The sequence below is a fragment of the Lotus japonicus genome, chromosome 1, assembly GCF_012489685.1.
Source record: "Lotus japonicus ecotype B-129 chromosome 1, LjGifu_v1.2".
Taxonomy (NCBI): domain Eukaryota; kingdom Viridiplantae; phylum Streptophyta; class Magnoliopsida; order Fabales; family Fabaceae; genus Lotus; species Lotus japonicus.
Window position 1 is genome coordinate 99,549,947 of NC_080041.1, and position 22,182 is coordinate 99,572,128.

At 39.3% G+C, this 22,182-nt stretch overlaps 1 protein-coding gene across 1 annotated transcript; it reads right to left on the bottom strand.

Annotated features, from left to right (window-relative positions):
* Positions 1–7,541: 7,541 nt before the first annotated feature.
* LOC130728312 (RING-H2 finger protein ATL67-like) lies at positions 7,542–8,647 on the bottom strand. The gene has a single exon (XM_057579741.1). It carries the CDS (start codon positions 8,519–8,521, stop codon positions 7,769–7,771), a length of 753 nt encoding a protein of 250 aa, XP_057435724.1. The 5' UTR covers positions 8,522–8,647; the 3' UTR covers positions 7,542–7,768.
* Positions 8,648–22,182: the final 13,535 nt, after the last annotated feature.

Below are 22,182 nucleotides of genomic sequence, written 5' to 3' on the forward strand. Positions count from 1 at the left end.
GTGTGCATCTATGTGGTGGGCAAACTGAAAGTCTGAGGACCATAGCGACTTAGATGAGTCACCCGGCCCGAGAAGCAGGTTGGAAAATGAAGCGTTGGGCAGGGAGGTCAAGGCTGAGCGAGTCACCTTCAAAGTACCAACCACCTCTTCAGTATGGTCAGTCAGCTCGGCAATTTGATAAGCTTTGCGCTTGAGGCCGATGCAGCGGGAAGACGTCGCCGAATAAGAGGTTGTCTCATCCTTCGCACCGCAGGTAGCCTCCATAGGAAGCCTCTTTGACGCTGCCTTGGCCTTTTCAAAGTAATTTTGGCGTTCAGATTTGGTCATCTTGGCCATATCACCTGCAAGAAAAGAGAAACACCAAAAAAAGGTTGGGGTCAACAGTTGAGCAGAAAGTGGAGGAGTAAAACCAAAAATAAAATATTTACCCAAAAACTTTTGCGCAACCGGTGATTGGGACACTAAGAGGACGAGATCTGAACAGTTTGTAGGACCTAGCGAAAGCAATCGCTGAACTGCATGAAGCTCACAAGTGAAAATCTCATCGTCACACATTTTTTCTGTGGGCAAAGGGTTAGATTCCCAGTACAAAGGAAATTTGCATGACCCGTTCTTGTCCAAGACAAGCTCAGGAAAGCTTTTGGTGACCATCACCTTAAACAACTTATTATGGAAATAGCAGAAAGACCGGGTAAAAGTGTGAGTATGCTCCGCCCTTTATAAATAGCAGAAATTCTGGTTCACGCACGGGACAGATGTCGTATCAAATGTCTAAGACATCTTGCACAACGTACAGTAGATACATCACAAGTGCAACACAGTATTAAACCAGCAACAAATAATGAAGAACACAAAGAATTGGTAACTCAGTTCGGTGCAACATCACCTACTACTGGAGGGCTTCAACCCGAAAAAGATAATCCACTATTATAGAGAATCAAGTACAAAAAGGTCTTAATTGAACTACCCCAGTTCACTGCCTTTCTACCTATTCCTACCCGTGGTTTATTACTTAGGTTTCCCCCTAAGTATGAGAACCCCCTCTCACTTTCTCACACACAATCACTGCCACAGTGATTGAAACAATAAACTACATGATAAAGATGAAGAGATTACAACTCAACTAAACAAACCAACTCTATGCCATATGATTATCAATGGAGGCAGTAGAGTGGTGTACAAATAACACAATAAGGACTCACAACCACAAACACTAAAAACACCACGAAACGGTGCCAAACGCACACTTAGCAACTAGGGTTAAGCCTCTTTAAATAGTCGTTTTTCAGGTCTTGATCTTTAATGGGCTTGCACGAAATTATAGTCCACAAAACAGATCTGGAACAAATCTTTTTAAACCAGTAACAAATCTTATCAAATAAGATTTGAACAAAAGATAACAACTTTCACAATTTAAACCAAATTAAATCCTCTTCAGCAGATTTGATTTCACTATATTATATTCCAGATAGCACACAGAAGCTTCTTCAACAACCCTAACTTGAATACCACGTAATCAAAGCACGACTTCACAGATAACTTAGCCAACTCATATCAGATCCGCATGGACACATGTCATAGTCAAGATGTTACAACATCGTGTCCGACATGTTGGTAAAAACACACTTAGCTAAAATGCAGACAATCATGAACAAAGGAACAACACACATGTTACCGTGCCCGTGCTCAGGGGCGGATTTACCACCTGGCTAGCTAGGGCCTGTGCCCTAGCTCTGGGAAAAAAAAACATTTTTTTCTTTGGACCAGGTTAGTTTTTTAGCAAAAAAAAAAAAAAGGAAAAAGGGCAAAATTGAAAAGAAGGGGACAGGGTGAGGGTGAGTGAAACAGGGTTGTGGACGGTTGAGATGCAGGCGGTGGGTGAAGCGTGGGTGAATGCGGCTGGTTGCGAATTCCACCGCTGCCGCTGCAACTTGCTGTGACGAATGGATTGCTGAAACCTGAGCAGAGACAGAGCAACCCTTTACCCTTCTGTATCAGTATCAAACCCACAAGATTTCCTGCAATTTTACCCCACCAAATTTGCTGCAATTCCCACACCCAGTTTCCGGCACACTGAAAGAAAGCTTAATTCCATAAACCAGAGGCGGTGTGTGTGTGAAGAGTGGGTGAGTGAGTGGGATTTGAGAGTGGAAATTGTGGAAAAAAAAATTGAGAGTGAAGGAGTGAGGTGCCGTGAGCGAGTCAGGAGTGGGTGAGAGAGTGGAATTCAGAGAATGGTAAAGGTTTGTGGTGAGTGAAGAAGTGAGACTGTGGGAAGGTTTGTGTATTGTTTGTGAGATTGAGAAGAGAATTAGAGAAAGAGTGGGCGGTTTGTTGAGTTAAATTGAATTGATTTGAGATTGAAAATTGTGGAGGCTATGGAAATTGTGATTTGGCACTTGACAGGCATGCATATGCTTTCTATTTGGAAATTGTGATTTGGCAGGCATGCATTAATGCATTATGTTAAGCTTATCAAAAAAAAAAATTAATGCATTATGTTATGCAGATGCTTTTCTAATGCATGCTTTTCTAATGCATTATGTTATGCATATGCTTTTCTAAAACGCATTTCTCAATTAATGCATTGTGTATTGATTACCCACTATGACACTATGTGTTTTGTGTATTAATTCCCAAGGCTGACTATTGATCCCTCCATTAGTGCAACACCTCAAGTACTTCTATTGTCTTATATTTTCTTGTCTTCTTGGACGCGTCTTTTTCTTATGTCTAACAAAATGAAACCAAAATTAGATATATTTTTGTTGGTAAAATTGTGAGTCTTTTTTATTTCGGTTTATAACTATTTATATATTGTGGCGTGTGTATTTGCGGTTTTAAAATGGAAACTGTTAAACGCATCTCCTGACATCTAATTCCCCCCACCTTTTAGGTGCGTGAACTACGCACTTATAAGTGCAAAAAGTGGTGGAATTAAATGTCAGAGTGCGTTTAACAATTACCTTTTAAAATTTGCCTAGGCTTCCCAAAATTTCTGGTTCCGCCACTGCCCGTGCTCACAGTTACAAACGTGCTGGGATCCTTCTGAGTTTTGACATCATACACACTGAAAACTACACTATGTAAACATCAAAAGTAAAAGGAGCTCAAATGTTCCATAGAAGTTTATTGAAGGTTATAACATGTTTATATTACCTTTTTATTTCCTCGAACTAATTCTAGCATAAAAGTTCCTCGTAGAGGCTCAAGGTATTATGCCAATGCGAAGCCCCACAACGGCAATTACAAGGTAGAGGGTAACCAAAACCTAACAAAGAGCAATACAACTGAGTATTATAAATAATCATTACAATACAAACTCGTTTACTCTAGTCAATTAAAACATTTTACATAAAAACAAAAAGAAAAAAAAAACTCATCACCACAACACCATTTAAATTTGTGAAAATTAAAATAACAAATTGCATATCGGAAAATTCCAAGCCTCCACCTTTGCTTCTATAGCTTCCCCATCTATTTTGTCTAGGTGAAAGATAAGCTAAGGTTGTGGTTGCTGTGCTAAACCACTTCACATTCATCAATGCTAAATATTTACTGGCTAGGCATGGTTGTTTGCCCATGGAAAGCCCTTTCTTTTTTAGGAGCTAGTGAATTGCAAGGTTGTGATCTGAACATTATAGGAGGTCAATGGTTGTAGTGCGAAGGTGGATGGTGGTGACGTGAGTGATCGAGTCCAAATAGAGATTGAGGAAGAGAAGAGGTAGTAGCTAAGGTGTGTCATCGACAAGGGTAAGGGTATGAAAATATGAAGGAAAAGAAACAAATAGACTCTAACATAGGAGAATCCTACTAGAGGATAGATGACTCGAAAGAGAAGGGAAAATTCCTACTAATAACATAGAAACACCCATGGAGGGGGTCCAAAGAGGGAAGGAAGCCCCTAGGGAGGGATGGAGGTTGCAACTGCTTTCGATTCTTTTGCTATGGTTTGAGCTTTCTTTTTCTCGGTTCTCCTAATCCAGTGGGTTAAACAGGTTTGGAACAATGTGAGTCGGATTTTGTCAATGTTGTTTTAAAGGCATTTTTTAAATGAACCAAAACGAATTTAAGTCTTTTATTAGTTTGGTTTCCTTCCTCCTTTCCCTTCAAAGTGGTAACTCTAGTTTCAGTTTTATGATTTTATTACTTTTACATTTTTTTTTCTAATTTTATTGATTTTTTTTTATTAGATTATGGTGAGCTTGCACACTTACCCTGAATTGTTGAGCTGTATTTTAATATTAAGGCACTAAGTTGGCTAACTCGGTTCAACTCATTTTTTCCAACCTATGGTGAGCTAGATTAAGCGAGCCAGACTTGCTCATTTTGATAAGCCTGGTAAGAGCCAGAAGAGTAAAACTACCTTTTAATGAAGTGCAATTCAAAAGAGAAGTTTGTTTGTTCTTAACTTTAACTTAGGCATGTGATTGTTTGACTGAAGATATAACTTTTCATTTCAATTAAGAGTTTGTTTGGACAGCATTTTTTCTCATTTCGGTCAAGAATAAGTGTGTTAACATATATACATCTAATTTATGTCATCTTGTTTGTGTATTTTTCTTTAAGTGAGAATGTGTTTTCAAACTTAATTTAAACAAATTTGCTTAAGTATAGTTATAGGTACATTTACACAAGATTATCCATTTTGAGGCTACATATATATCATATTTATCATGTCCATTTTAGTATTTTAATCCTAAAAGTGATTCCATTGATCCTATCCAAATTACATTCATTTTCTTAAATTTACTATTACACATTAATCCCAAACACGTTCTTTTTTAAAACCTTAATTCTAAAGATAAAGGAAGCTAAAACCTTCATGCAGATTTTGTGGTTCTGAAGAATTATGGTTTACTTGAGCTTCTGAGACCTAGTGTTGAGAAATAATGATAGTCGAAGGGAGGATTTGATGTTTTCTGGGATTGTATTTGATACTTGATACATAATATATGACATGATAAAAAATGCAGAAAATAAAAAGAAAAAATAAGTAAAAATAAAATGGACAAGAAAATATCGGTGAATTATGAATAAATCAAAATCTCACTGCTACATAATGCTTTTGTATAGTTGGTCAATATGGCTTCATCTGGATAGACAAACTGATTTATTCCACTCATGTACGTACCAAAGAAGAATATATATATATTTTTGACAACTTCACCTGATCTGCATAAATAACTAACAAGAGAATATTCATATGCACACGTTACCGTGTCCGTGCTCACAGTTACAAACGTGTGGGGATCGTTCTGAGTTTTGACATCATACACACTGAAAACGATATTTCATCTAATTGTTGTAGGTAAATATAATACAACAAGAACCATCTGATAAAGCAGGAACAGAAGCAACGGTTATCTAATACAACCTATTACCTATCTACAAATGACGGAAAATACTACATGGGTTTATGAAAAGCAGCAATATCTTGTTCTGAATGAAGTAGGGGCCAAGAGAAAATATTTTGAAATACTTTTGACTAAAAATCACAGTGGATAGTAAAAAAAAGCTTAGGAAAAAAACTTTTGTTCTCACTGTAATTTTAGTTTATGTAGTTTTTCACCGTGTATCTAAATGTACACTGATTTTAAAGTTAAAATCAACTGAGAAGAAACTATTGCGAGTAACTGTTAGCATACGAAATTGATCATGAAGGAAAAAAAAGTTAATCCAAACATGTAATTGTTAGACATCTTTTATAAATGATCATTAGGCAACTTATTCATGTAAACAACGAAATAATTAGAGAAATAAGATATAGTGTATTTATTGTGTCTTTATGATGCCTATTATATATAAATACCCGCCGTCGTGTAGTTTGGGTGCATAAATTTACTATAATATTATCTCTCGGTTTCTCCTTAGTTAACACAGTATCAGGGCGACGAGAGACAATCATAATCCATCATCATCCCCAATGAACCCAATATCCACCGACGTGAGAAGCCAATTTCGTTTCTTCCCTTTGTCGTGTCACTCTTTTTTGGCAGCCCTTGTTACTTTTCCGACAGCCACTATAATTTTTGAAAAAACAATTCTTATAGTGATTTCGGACGGACTCATTGTCCACTTGTGTGAGAAATCATGTCTCATTCAGGTTTCTATTTCTACCCATGTCGTGTCTCATTCTGAAAGTATTTTTGAACCCTCTTCGCAGCCATGCCTCATTTCGACATATCTTCCAGCACTGCCATCATTGTCTAGCCGCCGTTGTTGCTGCTTGTCAGAAGTCAACTCTAACCATACCATCAGAGACGTCTCGATTAGATCAACACATCCTCTCTAGTGTCGTCGTCACCATTGACTCCATGCCTCACATCCCTCTCTTTTCGTTGATGTGTGGAGGTCCCTACATACACCATGAGTGGTGGTGCGTCTAACCTCCTCTCCGGCTGCCATTTGTCTCTTTGAACTCACACTTTCGTCGTCATTCTAGATCTGACATTGTTTCCCGGTTTCCAAATCCACACAAGATCTTAGTTTTCAATTTTGGTTTTACGATTTTGGGTGTTTCTCTTTCCGACAATCGCTTCTTTCTTCGTATATCCCAAATATGAGCTTGTTTTTGTTGTTCTTAGGGGTGATCGTGTTCTATCTATAGTTTCTGGCCTTACTCATTGTGTTTCTCCTTCCCGATAGTTTCTGCTCAACTTTCCGGTAACTACCACCGTCTCTAACCATTGTTACAGCAGCTGCTTCTTAAGTCTGAGAGCTCATCATGTTAACTATATTTGTAACAGATGCATTCCAAAAAAAAAAAATTTGTAACAGATGCATCCATTTAAAGCTTTTTAATTGCAAATGAGTCTTTTTGTTCACTCACTCCTCCACCTCCCACCACCTTGCCACCCTTAGTACCACTTTTGGCCACTGGCCTCCTATACTCCAACGAATTCTCCACCACCTCTTACCCTTGTCTTTTACTAAGCCACTCCTCCACCACCTCTCACTACCAGTGTTTTCGTCACCATCTCCGACCACCAAACTTCCAACCCAATTCCGTCAAACCCCAGCAATCTTAGCCACCATAATCATCTTAGACCCGTGCAATGAGACTTCTATGGACCAATCAAAGAAAAAAAGCAAGGAAAGAAGGAAATACCCAAGAAAATTGGTGGCATAGTGGATGAAGAGGGAGGAGGACGAGGAGGGGTTTGGGTGGAGGGAGGACAAGTTGATTGATCCATATTAAACATTACCCCTTAACTAGAGGAGCTTAAATTATGAACTAGCCACTTCTCACTTAAAGATCAATCCTATATGCTCCGTTGTCATACTTTAGAATGCTTAACTAAGCTTTGCCAACATCAAAAGCAAAGGAGCTCAAATGTTCCATGGAAGTTTATTGAGGGTAATAACATTTTTGTATTACCTTTTTTTATTATAAGCAAAATGAACAAATGAAAGAACAAGGAGTGCCCCAACCATAATTGATTTTAGTTTAGAAAAATTTCTGATAGCATCAACTTTTTTTTCTCTAAATGCAAATGCAGCACTAAACTAATAAAAATCATACACTATTCTCCATCAAAGACTAAAAGAACATTTACTTGAAGAATTGATGTTATGTGAAATAGAAAGCACTTCTATGGAATTACATAATCAAACAGCTACAACTAAATTAAATTTTTTCCCATTTCCCCCTCATGAAAATAAATAAAATAAGACCTTCATCTTCATCTCTTCCTAAAAGTGCAAAGCCCACATCAGAAGCCCAAAACACCCACTTTTACAAAAAAAAAAAAAAAATTTAATTAATTCACCTCCTTCGCCTCCGATCAGCAGCATACTGAGAGAGCGGCACCACCTCCTGAAGCGGCGTTGACAGCGGCGTAGAAACCGGCGTCGGGAGCGGCGAGTTCCGACAAACAGGGCACGACCCTTTAAGCTTGAGCCATGAATCGAGGCAGCAGAGGTGGAAGTAGTGTCGACACTCCGGCATCATCCTCAGCATCTCCGAATCCTTGTACTCGCACAAACAAATCGAACACGTGGTGCTCTGTCCTCCCGCACCACTGTCCCTGCTGAACTGAAACCTCGGGTACGAGTTTATCACGTTCTGGTCCAGACCCACCGCGGTGTTCTCCTCCTCGCCGCGCTGTGACTCCTCGTCATCGTCGTCCTCCGCCACGAAGATCACACGTGGCAGGACGATGCCACCGTCGGAGAAGTTGTGGTTGTTGGTAGTGGTGGTGGTGGGGTTGTTAAAATTGTGGCGGTTTGAACGGCAGCAGAGGTAGGAGGAGAGGATGAGAGTGGAGAGGAGGACGAGGAAGGCGAGGGCGATGGCTATGGAGTAGCCGAGGCCGAGGTTGGCAAAGTATGTGTGAGGAGAGGACATGAGGAAGAAGAAGAAGAATGGGAAGAAAGAAAAGAAGAAGAAGGAAAAAGAGAAGGGAAAATCTCCATTTGTGAGGGAGAGAAAGAGAATTGAGATTGAGATTGATTGGGTTTTTTTTTTTTTTTTTGGTTTAGAGGGGTAAAGGGTGGGTGAGGGTCTCAGCTGCTGCATTTAATACTGTGTTTTTGTGGAGAGACCCAACGCTCAAGAAGGGAAGGAGGCGTTAGCAATGCATTAAATGGTGGGAGTGAGAGAGAAAGAGAAAGAGAAAGAGAAAGAGAGTGTAGTAGTGTGAGTTGAGTTGACTGAGTAGTGAGTGGTAGAGTTGAGTTGGCATTTGGCACTTTCTTTTGTTTTGTTTTTTCAACTTTAATTTGCTATTTTCCCCACCATTTGGTTTTGGAGGTTGGTGCTTTGGCTGCGGAGCAAAATTGGGGAATCAATGGTATGCCCCCCAAAGTCTTCTTCACAAATTTATGATTTCTTACTTGGTAAAATAGTAACATGTCTTTGGATTCAAGTTAAGGTCCATTTGAAAGTACAATTAAGTCAATGAAAATAATTGATTTTTTCAAGTTTTTGCTTCTTTATTATTAATGTTTTTTCATTGGAGTTGTCTACTTGTAATATGTGTGAACTGCAAATGAAACATGAATTTAGATACTTTGCCGTTAGGAAATATCTCAATTCATGTTAAGAATCTGAGTCGTTCAATTAAGATCAGACGGCTCAAATTTTAAACGTATATTAATCATTTGATTTTGATGACATATATAAATTGATCGATCGAATGACTCAAATTCTTTAACTGCATGAATGTATGATTGTTGTTATTGCAAATAACCCAAATCAATCAAGCACACAAAATAATGAAATAATTAATATTTTCAAGTTTGCTTCTTTATCGTTAATGGTTTTTTCATTGAGGTTGTTATGTAACACGTGTGAACTGTAAATCAAATACGAATTTGAAGTTTTGTAGTAAGAAAATTCTAAATTCATGTGATCAAGGGATCTCAGTCGTTCAATCAAGAATAAAGGCTAAAATTTTAGACTCATATCATCGTCTGATTGATGAAATATATAAACTGGCCGATTGAACAACTCGAACTCTTTAACTACGTATACATAAGATTGTCGTTAATGCAAAGAAACAATATCCACCAAAAACACATAATGATACGACGATGACAACAATAACATCAACAAGGGTGGAAGATGTCATTGTGGTTGCAACAAGTGTGTGTGGATGGGGTAAAGCAAACAATGTTGCGGGCTGCAGCAGTTTATTGCTTCTTGTGGCTGGTGCCTGCAGCTTTGATATGGATTTGTTTAAAGTTGTGGAGGGGTTTGAAGTTTCACCTTCAGAGGTTGATTCTCCCGTTGGTGGTTGTATCTTTCAGAGGGGGATTTTCATTGTTCTAGAAACCTTTTTGGTCTGGTATGGGCTGATCAATATGTATATTACATAGGCTGACCGAATCATGTATTAAATGGGCCGGGTAACCCATGATCCAGCCGGATCAAAACCCAACTATAAATAAAGAAGGACCGCCCAAGCGGCAGGGACCCTATCATTTTTCACGCATTTTATTCGCTTTGTTTATCTCGCTTACTCTCGATATTGGTTAGCCTTAGTCTGCGGTTCCATACCGGAACATTGGCGCCCACCGTGGGGCCCTGGATACTTTCCTAGGCTTCAATTTTCACCGCAATGGTAACTCGATCCGGGGCGAACGGAGAGAGGAATCATGTTCAACAAAATGATGTTCCTCCCGATGTTCTTCAGCGGATCATGGACGATCTCAATGAACTTCGTCAACATAATCAACAGTTACAGAATCAACTTACTAACATCAATCAGACTCAGGGTTTACGAGAGGGCGATCGAAGAATGGCTGAGACGGTGGTGGACTTTCAACCTTTTACAGAGGAAATAGCGAACACTGCCGTCCCAGACAATTTAAAGACATTGAAACTTGACTCGTACTATGGCGATTCAGACCCAAAAGACCATTTTGTGTATTTCAACACGAAAATGGTCATTGTAGGCGCATCAGACGCGTTGAAGTGCAAAATGTTGCCATCAACTTTTAAGAAATCAGCGATGATTTGGTTTACCACTCTACCGTCAAGGTCAATTGTCAATTTTACTGAATTATCTACAAAGTTCTTGTCTCAGTTTTCTACCAGTCGTGCACAAAAAGTAACTCCGGCGACATTATTTAATGTTCGTCAAGGACCAAATGAGACTTTGCAGTCTTACATGGGGCGTTTTAATCAATTATCTGTTCATTTGGAGGATAAAATGCCAGAAATTTGCATTGCAGCTTTTGAATTGGGCTTGAAGCCGGGTGGTTTGAACAGTAATTTGAGTAGAAAACCTGTGGAGACAATGGTGCATTTGCGCGAAAGGGTACAAGGGTACATCAGGGAGGAGCAGAGTGATCGGATCAAGAACAACCGCCCGAATGCAGCGGTTCCAGGGCAGAAACAACAGTTTGAGACGAAGAAGGGAGCGGTTGCAGATCAATATTCGAAGGGATGGACCGAGAGTAGCAGCGCAGGGTATAATAATCGTAACCGTTATGACGGCCGATTTGATAACCGTTCTAATTTCAAAAATCGTGCTCAACCGTATGGAGTGCGTGGGCCAGGACATTCGATGACGTGGACTCGGAACCAAAATGACCGTGCAGTACCTTTGGCGGTTAATTTGACTGAAGCTTTGCACACGTGCTTGGAGGCGAATGTTATTCGTTTTCCACGGCAGCCAAAGCCGTCAACGGGTTACGTGGACAAGAAGAAGTGGTGCGAGTATCATAGGATTTCAGGGCATAATACTGATGACTGTTTTACTTTGAAGAAGGAGATTGACAAATTGATAAAGGCTGGGTATATGAAGCAGCTTGAAGGGCGAAGCAATTCAGATGAAGCAGGAACTTCAACAAGACGAACTGAAGATGGAAAAGAGATTGAGGGCGATGGTCAAGATAGACAGTCAGATGGAAAAGCAAAGGGGCGAATTCATTCTATTTTTGGTGGATTTCGTGGCGAAGGAATGACTAATTCAGCTCGTAAGAGGTACGTTCACTCCATAAATGCTGTTTACTCTAACGATTGGGGAAGTTGGGCAACCAATCAACCCGATATAACGTTTACTGTGCGAGATTTTGAGGGAATACAGCCTCACGAAGACGATCCAATTGTTGTAATGCTGAGGATTGCTGATTATGAAATTGAGAGGGTACTTCTGGATCAAGGAAGCTCGGCAGATTTGATTTATGGTTACGCTTTTGAAAAGTTGGGGTTAAATGAATCTGATTTGTTGCCTTATGATGGTTCTTTAGTGGGTTTTTCTGGAGAAAAAGTATTTGTTCGAGGATATGTGGAATTGAAAACTGTCTTTGGAGAAGGGAAGAATGCGGAGGCATTTGCTATTAAGTTTTTAGTAGTAAAATGTACTTCACCGTACAATGTACTTATTGGGAGGCCATCACTAAACAGATTGGGGGCGATCATTTCTACAAGACATTTAACGGCGAAGTATCCATTGAGCAAAGGAGGAGTTGGAATTTTAAAGGCTGATCAAATGGTTGCTCGAAAGTGTTATTCGGAAAGTTTTAAGCAGTATGGGCACATGGGTAAGAAAGCAGTGAAAGAGGGGCATCGAGTCTATGAGGTGGATTTAGAACAGTCAGAAATTATTTTGGATCCTCGAGAAGGATTCAGTGAGTACAAGATGAAATCAGAAGAGGAAACTAAGGCGATCCAAATTGGTGAGCGAAACTTGAAAGTTGGTGTCAATTTAACTACAAGTCAGGAAAACAGGTTGGTAAAATTATTATCTGAGAATATGGATTTGTTTGCATGGAGTGCAAGAGATTTACCAGGAATCGATCCGGAATTTATATGTCACAAATTGGCTTTAAATCCCGGGGTGAAACCTATTGTTCAGTTTAAAAGAAAGATGGGCGAAGAAAAGGCAGAGGCTGTAAAGGTGGAAACAAATAAGTTATTGGAGGCTGGATTCATTAGGGAAGTAAAGTATCCAACTTGGTTGGCGAATGTTGTTATGGTGAAGAAGGCTAATGGCAAGTGGCGAATGTGCACAGACTATACAGATTTGAACAAGCACTGTCCTAAGGATTCTTATCCTTTACCGAATATTGATAAGCTTGTAGATAGGGCATCTGGATTCGGAATGCTTAGCCTCATGGATGCATACTCAGGATATCATCAAATAAGAATGTATCAGCCTGACGAGGAGAAAACAGCTTTCATGACAAATCAGGCGAACTATTGCTATCAGACTATGCCGTTTGGGCTGAAGAATGCGGGAGCAACATACCAAAGGTTGATGGATAAGGTGTTTGACAAGCAGGTGGGGCGGAACATGGAGATTTATGTAGACGACATGGTGGTCAAGTCAGAGGAAATGGTGGCGCATTGTTCTGATCTCGAAGAAGCTTTTGGCGAACTAAGAAAGCATAACATGAGACTTAATCCGGAAAAGTGTTCGTTTGGAATTCAAAGCGGAAAGTTTTTGGGTTTCATGATCACGAGGAGAGGAATTGAGGCGAACCCTGATAAGTGTAAGGCGATACTCGATATGCAGAGTCCAACCTCAGTTAAAGATGTGCAGAAGTTAACAGGAAGAATAGCAGCTTTATCCAGGTTTCTTCCGTGTTCTGGGGAAAAATCAGCACCATTTTTTCAATGCTTAAGGAAGAACAAAACTTTTCAGTGGACTGAAGAATGTGAGAGGGCGTTCCACAGTTTGAAGGATCATTTATCCAAGCCACCAATTTTAGCCAAACCAGTTCCAGGTATTTCGTTATCAATGTTTATTTCCATCTCTGATAATGCAGTTAGTTCAGTTTTGTTGCAAGAAAATAAAAATGATATGAGGATCATATATTTTGTGAGTCATGCTCTTCAAGGAGCTGAAATTAGATACCAAAAAATTGAAAAGGCTGCATTAGCTCTAATCATATCCGCCAGGAAATTAAGACCTTATTTCCAAGGCTTTCCAATTGTGGTAAAAACAGATTTGCCACTTCGCCAAGTTTTGCAAAAGCCTGATCTGGCTGGACGAATGGTTTCCTGGGCTGTTGAATTGTCAGAATTTGAAATCACTTTTGACAGGAAAGGTCTGGTTAAAGCACAGGTATTGGTGGATTTTGTTAATGAAATGTCTTCCAGTGAGAAAAATATGGAAGTTGGCGAATGGAGTTTGTCTGTAGATGGCTCGTCCAATGTCAAGGGAAGTGGAGCTGGAATAATCTTAGAAGGGCCAGGTGGCGTGACAGTTGAGCAGTCACTCAAGTTTGACTTTAAGGCAAGCAATAATCAGGCAGAGTATGAAGCTATAATTGCAGGTTTGAAGTTGGCGATCGAGATGGGGGTCAAGAGCATAATGATTAAAACAGATTCTCAGATAGTTTCCAGACAAATTCAGGGTGAATATCAGGCGAGGGACGCACAGCTGGCTAAGTATTTATTGAAAGCTCAGGGATTGATAAAGCAGATAGACACAGTGCAGGTCAATTATGTTCCGCGGGAGGAGAATACAAGGGCGGATATTCTATCAAAGTTAGCAAGCACCAAGAAACCGGGAAACAATAAGTCAGTCATCCAGGAAGTTTTAAGCAGCCCGAGTATCGAAGAGGATGAGACAATGATGGTGTTAACTTTAGCGGATTCAGATTGGATGGGGCGTATCAAAAAGTGTTTGGAGGCAGAAGGCTCTGAGTTGTTGACATTTTCTAAAGATCAAATTCGCGAGGCAAGTCATTACACATTATTGGGCGATCAATTGTACAGAAGAGGGATTGGAATACCTTTATTGAGATGTGTTTCCAAGGATGAGGCGGAAGGAATCATGTTTGAAGTTCATGAAGGTGTGTGTGCAAGTCATGTGGGGGGAAGATCTTTGGCGGCGAAAGTGCTCAGGGCAGGGTTCTATTGGCCAACTTTACGAGGGGATTGTATGGAATATGTGAAGAAGTGTGGTAAATGTCAAATTTATGCAGATTTACATAAGGCGCCGCCTGAGACTCTTAGCTCAATGAGTTCATCGTGGCCATTTGCAATGTGGGGAGTAGATATTCTGGGACCGTTCACTCCAGCAGGTTCTCAAATCAGATTTATTTTGGTGGCGGTGGACTATTTTACTAAGTGGATTGAGGCGGAATCAATGGCGAAAATAACAGCAGAAAAAGTCAAAAAGTTTTATTGGAGAAAATTGGTTTGCAGATTTGGCGTTCCAGCAACTATCGTCTCAGACAATGGAACACAGTTTACAAGCAGGAGTGTGAAGGATTTTTGTGCAGGAATGGGAATTGAGATGCGTTTCGCCTCAGTTGAGCACCCTCAGACAAATGGACAAGTGGAGTCAGCGAATAAAGTCATTCTCAATGGAATTAGAAAGCGTCTAGGCGAAGCTAAGGGATTATGGGCTGAAGAGTTGATCACGGTCATTTGGGCGTACAATACTACTCCTCAATCAACTACTGGCGAATCACCTTTTAAGTTGACTTACGGCGTAGATGCGATGATACCAGCAGAATTACAAGATGTAACTTTCAGGGTGGCAACTTATAATGAAGAGCAGAACGACATGAATAGAGTGGTTGATCTCAATTTAGCAGAGGAAACGCAAGCAGAGGTTCGTTTGAGGCAGGCAATGGTAAAACAGAGGTCGGAAAGGCGATACAACTCTAGAGTGGTTCCGAGGCAAATGAGAGTTGGTGATCTGGTTCTGCGTAGGAAGGCAAAGGGGCCTGATGATTCGAAGTTATCACCTAATTGGGAAGGACCTTACAGGATTCTGCGTGAGCTTGGTCAAGGGGCGTATCATTTGGAGGAGTTATCGGGGCGAAGGGTCCCAAGGGCTTGGAATGCACAGCATCTCCGTTATTATTACAGTTGAAGTGCAGGGTGGTTCGTTCGGTTTGTTTGGTTTTGTACAGTTTGTTTCAGTGTATGTTTGTCCAAGACTATGTTTCGTTGTTTCAGTTTGTGTGTGTTGAAGTCTACGTTTGTTGGTTGTATTGTTTAAGACTATGTTTGTTGTGTAAGACTAAATTCGATGCACTCTTTTCTCTACCCCAGGCGGGAGAGTTTTTAACGAGGCATTAATTATTAATGAATAACAGGTATGCACTCTTTTCTCTACCCCAGGCGGGAGAGTTTTTAACGATGCATAACCTTTTTAAAATGATCAAGGGCTTATCATTTTACTTATTTCTTTTACCCATAGCGGAAACTTATCAACTAAGGTCTATCAATTGGGCGACGTCAGACAATTGAGAAAAAAGTAAGTCTCTTAAAACAAGAGCATTCGGCCACGAATTCATAAGCACAGTCTTAAATTGGATTTAAGCTTGTCCAAACTAAGCACAAGTCTCCACGCGAGCATACTAATGAAATCAAATATGTTGACTTTGATTTCCATGAGTAACTATGTCAAAAATGAAAATTTGACTAAGTTATGTTCACAAAGGCCTTATGATTCCAAAGTAGTTGGTTAAGTTTAAACTTTACGACATTTAAAGAGATTCATTCAAGGGTATTTTACCATGTACAGTAAAATGAGAGGGTAACGTCTTCAGCTAAATGACGAGGGCGGACTGATTTCGGTGAAAGGTTAGTAAATGTCATTTGTGTTAAGTTATATGTTTAAGTTATGTGATAGCTTCAATAACTAAGTAAAGTTATGCTTATATTTTTAAGTTGTATGGTAACTTAGATGACTTAGTAATGATATGTTTAGTTATAGAATTAGTTACTGTGATAGTTGTTTGGGTGCGAAAGGGATAATGTTATTTCTGAAGTCATGAAGTTTTAGGTTTTTGGCGATACAATTAGAATATGAAGTATTCATATAATGCTGAAGGAAAATTCGTTACGATATGGGAAAAGTTCGGTACATGAGAGCAAGGAAAATAAATAAACAAAGACTAAAGAGACCGGAGGTCTTTTACATAATTTTCTAAAAAGGAAAAGGGAATGAGACTTGTTGCTAATGGTTTTCTCCCTCTCCTTCTTTGCGGTTGACATTTTCTTCTTCATTCTTGTCTTCTTCTTCTTCTTCTTCTTCTTCTTTCCCATCCGCGTTATCCGGGCTGATCAGTTTTCCATCCACGATACGAGCATAAGGGTTTGCACCCTCCAAGTTGATCGCCAGGTCAGGATTGAGAAAGGAGATTTGATTTAGTGCTTTGGCGAAGCCAGCCTCAAATTGATCCAAAACAGAACATTGCAATTCAGCAATTTCTGTTTTCATTTTAGAATTCTCATCCAGGGTTTGGTTATGAACAGTAGTTATTTGGGCGAGGTCAGCTTTCACTTTGTCATTTTCCTCAGTTAGTGTCTGAACAGAAGCTTTGTAATTTTCAGCAGTCTTCTTCGCATCCTCAATCTCTACAGCCAAATCAGCAGCCTTTTTCTCATTCACTTTGTTGGATTTATCTAACAACTTCAACGTTGCTTTCAGCTTCCCAATTTCTTTTTCTTTTTCTTCAACAAGTTTGGCATTGGTGAGGCCATCGAATCCATTAGATTCTAGGTCAATCATCTTGGCGACTGCAGCAATTTCTAAGCCTTTGGTCATCATAGCTTGGCAGGCCTCTTTTAAACCCATCTTCTTCATCTTCTCACGGTCAGCTTCAAAAACCAAGTTTGTCTCCACCAGAGAGTTGAAATCTATCTTTGAATCCCAAAGTGAAGTTACTTCAGTGGAGGTCAGTTCTTCAAACTCCTTCAGCAAGTTCTTCCAGCAAATAGGCGGAGCGCTTGATGAGCAGCCTTTATTCGCCCCTGGCGAATCATTTCTGTTCATAAATTGCTCTAAGGAAGTCTGGTTCGAAGCTTTGTTCTTCTGAGAGGCAGGTTCTTCAGTCTTTTTCTTTTTCTTGGCGGGGCGACCAACTTCTGTGCCAGAATGGCTGGTGTCTTGGTCGGCAACAGACTTTGAAGGATTCCTTTTTTCACGGGCGGCCTGTTGTTCACGGCGAAAACGGAGGAGATCTTCTTCAGTAAGGCGAGCCATTTTACCTGCAGTAGTATAGTGGTGTTAGAATATAAGAAATTTTTAATATAAAGTGGAAAGGTAAAATGCATAATGAGATGCCTTACCAATGTATTTACCCACTTCATTCTTAGAAAGGGCGGCCATAAAATCTGCAAGGTTCAATCCTAAGCCAGATAAAAGTTGGCAATCTACTAATTCTGATTCAGTCAAGGCATCCTCGGAAATTTTGATGATGCCTTCATATTGGTTCGTCCAGTAGAACGGAAATCGGGGACTCCCGTCATCAAAGTAAAAAATATCTTTACAGGCTTCTGATTCACGGAGTTTGAAAAATTTTCCTTTGAAGTGTTTATAGTGACTTTTGAATAAAGTGAATAGCCCTAAACCCCTAGCAGTAGCAAGCGAAACGTATTCACCTCTAACGTTTCGCCCACATGTCTCAAAAAAGTAGAAAAACTTATTACTGGTGGGTTCGATTTTTAGAGTTAGGCACAAAATTTCAAAGGCTTTTAAATACGCCCAAGCATTGCCATGAAGTTGGGTAGGAGCTACATTCAGAAGGGTCAAAACGGAACAGGTGAAATCAGAGAAAGGCAGAGTATACTTCAAATCGGAAAATAAGTTTTCAAAGAGATAGGTGAAATTTCGCCCCTGATTATCTGGTCCCCCAAAACAACACGGCTCATCAGGGGCGCAGGGAATTATGTCCAAATGTGCATCTAGGCCATCTTTCCTAAAGTTGTATTTAGTGACTAAATCTATAATAGCTTTTGGAGTAGAGTATTTAGAGAATTGTTTTTTGATTTTACTAGCCACCCATAGGGAATCGGCAATAGGTGGAACACTAGGAGTAGAAGCCTCTTTACGGGTGCGTTTAGAAACCATTTTCAAAGTGTCCTGAAAGTGAAAGGTTTAGAAGTAAGATGAAGAAGGAATAGAGTATAAGTTTTTAGTTTACAATGCAAGGTTTATGAAGTGTTTCTGGGTAGAGAAAGAGTTATGGGTATCAAAAATAGAGACTTTTATGCGCAAGTTCATGTGAAAGTATGAAATAAAGAAGAAAAGGGAAGAAGATTGTTACCTGAGAGAAAGTTTGGAACTTCAAGGACTCTGCTGGGTTGGTTGATGACGAATGCAGGAAATAGGAAAGCGGGTTTGGCAGAGAAGAAGCAGGGTGTGGGTTTGTGTTTTACTTGAAAAGAATGTTGGTAGTAAGGAATTGCAGGTAAGTGATGAGAGGGGTAAAATAGGGGGCTTTATATAGAGAAGGAAGAAGGATGAAAGGGTGAGATGAAAAGGTACATTAATTACCAGATGAGTGAACACGTGCTTACATTTGGGTATTCAAGAGTCAAGTTTGATGTTCATATTAAAAGAGGACACGTCGATCAAGGATTTGAATTTGAACGGACGTGATTCATTGAAAAGGCTGAGTGGAAAGGACATTTTAGTCCGGCAATCATGACGTTCCAGGAGTCGCTGGAACGGCACAACCTTTTGTGTTTGAATTCATTTTATGTGCTTTTAATCGCATTTATTTTTTTATGGTGGTAATCATGTTGATGGGATTTAAAGACGCGGTAATGCTGCGGCTCAAGTTCCAAAATATTTGTGGATATCTGTTGATGTAATTGTAGCAGGAAAAGCAATGATGATTCTTTCCACAGTCAGGGCGTAGCAGGTAATAGGCTCAGAGATTTGACAGGTTAGGTTGAACACGCAAGAAAAGAAGAAGGGGAAAGAGCTGGTTTGACGTGGTTATTATTATTATTTACTTTTACTCAAATGAACACATGTTATGATTTACACGCCCATTCTAATTGCATCATGAGGGCTTTAATTGCTGAGGGCTTATCAAAGACACTTTCGCCTTATACTAAGCCTTAGTGTCTTGAGGGCTTGTGGTCTGGTATGGGCTGATCAATATGTATATTACATAGGCTGACCGAATCATGTATTAAATGGGCCGGGTAACCCATGATCCAGCCGGATCAAAACCCAACTATAAATAAAGAAGGACCGCCCAAGCGGCAGGGACCCTATCATTTTTCACGCATTTTATTCGCTTTGTTTATCTCGCTTACTCTCGATATTGGTTAGCCTTAGTCTACGGTTCCATACCGGAACACTTTTGTTTATCTTCCTCATCGGAGACGACGTTCTATAAAGGTCAAGATAGAGCGCAAGCCCCGCTTGGTGTCATTTGTGTGGATTTGGTTGCGGTTGATGACATAGAGTTTGCCTTTGGTGCAATCACGCCATGTGTTCTTCTTGCTTCTTTTGATCTAGGGAGTGCTCCGAGTGTTGGTTACTGGACGCGGGCCAAGAAGACGTGGGTTGTTGGCAAGTTTGTGGGCCAAAGAGGCTATTCGCGGATTGGAAAATGATATAAAGGAATGGTGGTCGCCTTGAGTGTCGGGGTCTCTTCATTTTTAGTTTTTGATTTTGATATAGGTCTTTGACTTTGAATCACTTACTTCATTTTTGGCTTTTTCCTTTTGTTTTATGGCAGTTTTTGTTGTTTCTTTTTAGGGCGGTTAGGAGTATGTTCATATGGATAGTGATGATTTTTTGTTTGTTAACCCCTTTATATACACATGTTTTTACTTGATCTTTGTTTTTTAGTCCCTTAGTCAATATATTTGGATTTTAAAAAAAAATACTATGGTAAAAATTCAGATCCTTCATTTCAATGAAATCTAAACCGTTGATTAATATTTTATATTTAAAGCTTAAACATAGTTATTGCTGTACGTGGGTGAGTGGATTTTACACAGGTTCCATAGGAGGTGATCCTTTTAAAGCTGAAGTTGAGGCGTTACAATTGGGTCTAACTCTGTTGTGGGATGCCAATATCAGGTGTGCAGTGTGTGAAGTGGACTGTATTGAATTAGTCCAGGTCCTCGCTGATGAGAGATACCAATTTCATGCGTTGGCGTCAGATCTTCTGATATCCGACTTCTTTTGGATCGTGATTGAGATGTCGAGCTTCGGCATATCTCTCGGGATGCTAATAGAGCTGCTGATTATCTTGCTGGTCTGGGGTCTAGACTCCAGTGTGCTTACACTTTCCCTGAGGCTCCGCCTCCTCAGCTTTGTCCCATCTTGGCTAGGGACTTGTTAGCCTTGTAGTTCTTTCCTTGTTTTGTTTTATTTTCCGATGTACCCAAAAAAAAATAAAAATTAAGAGCTAATTTTTTAATATTTTTAAAAAATGCTTTAATATTAAGGTTGTATAAAAAGTATTCTTTTTTTGAACGAAGTATAAAAAGTATTCTTCAGAGACTCTTAAGTCTTATCTAATGTATAAGGTATAAAATGCTTCTTTAAAAAAAGGTATAAAATACTTGATGTCATAAAAAGTATAAAATGCTTCTTAAAATTAATGCTTAGAACTAAAAAAAATAGCTTAGAAACAAATAAATATAATAAATCATTTAAAATTAACGTTTTCATGAAAAACAAATAATTATAAAATCAGTGCCTCCACCGCCAACTTTTTTAAGAACCATGCTGAGAATTTAAACATCAATTTCAACCTGTCAATATCAACAATAATGAGTCAACTAGAAAACAATATTTGTTTTGTTGTGTTCCTTACAGTTTTGCTTCAATTTCTTTATGAAGATAATGGTTGTTGTTGGTGGTGAGGTTGCTATTGGAGGTTGCAGTGGGAAAAGTGTTTGGGGTTTGTTGTCTTTGTTGGTTCGTGCTAGCTACAAATGAAAAAGAGGTTCATGTTTCTTTTTTGTGTCGTGGTGTGCTTGAACAGATTGTAGCCAACCTTCATTGTATCATGAACTGGTCAAGTCAGCCCTCAACGTGAATCGAGGATGCTCACATCACATGATTCAAACAAAGCTTGGAAGTTACCTTTCTTTGGGTCCTCATACTCCTCCTTCCCCACCATAAAGTGTTACCTAAATTACCTCTTCTACTATATGTCATTTTACAAAGTGTTAAAAAAATTGTTAGGCAAAAATGTCCGATTGAAAACTCTCTTAAGTCTACTTCACTTTTGAAAAAAAAAACCTCATAAAAAATGACTTGTAATAAAAACCAGAAGGTGCAATTTAGATTAATTTACTTCGTTTGACAATAATTTAAAAGAAAAAGAGCATTCATATACACGCAATAAATTCAACCGCTAAACAAATCCATAAAATTTCCAGACTTGATCTAGTTTCTTCAGCCTGCGGAGGAAGAATGCGCGCATTTCAAAATTCTCAATCAGTGGTATTGTAGAATTACAGCAAAAAAAAAAAAGTCACAGAATTCAGATTCAAACCTTAAAGGTGAGAAAATACACAATATTGCACCTTTCTTTGCCTTGAGAAAATGAGAAGAAAAAAAAGAACCCAAAGCTTTTGATCATCAACAAAATATTAAAAAACGTTCTACAATTCATGGTGTCCCAAATGTCACGTAAAACCAAAGTTACAAACGACAAAAACTAGAAAAAGCACCGCAAGAATAAAAACTTTCTCTCTGCCTCCTTCACCTTAGATGGCTAACGTAACTATATAGCTAATTCAGCTAGATTTTGTTTTATCTAAGACATGTATTCTTGACTGAAAACAAAACGGTTCAAACCATCAACATTCTCGTGAGAAGGTAATGGTGTTCGAATCCTGAATATTCACATTCTCGTGCGACTCTTCCATTGATGCTTTTACCTATATGCTAGGCTCAAACCTATCGAGGTCTTGTTTAAGGAGAATTATGCATTTACCAATTGAATCAACTTCTGTTGTAAATTTACACGAATTCTAAGTTTGAGGAACCATTGTTGCTA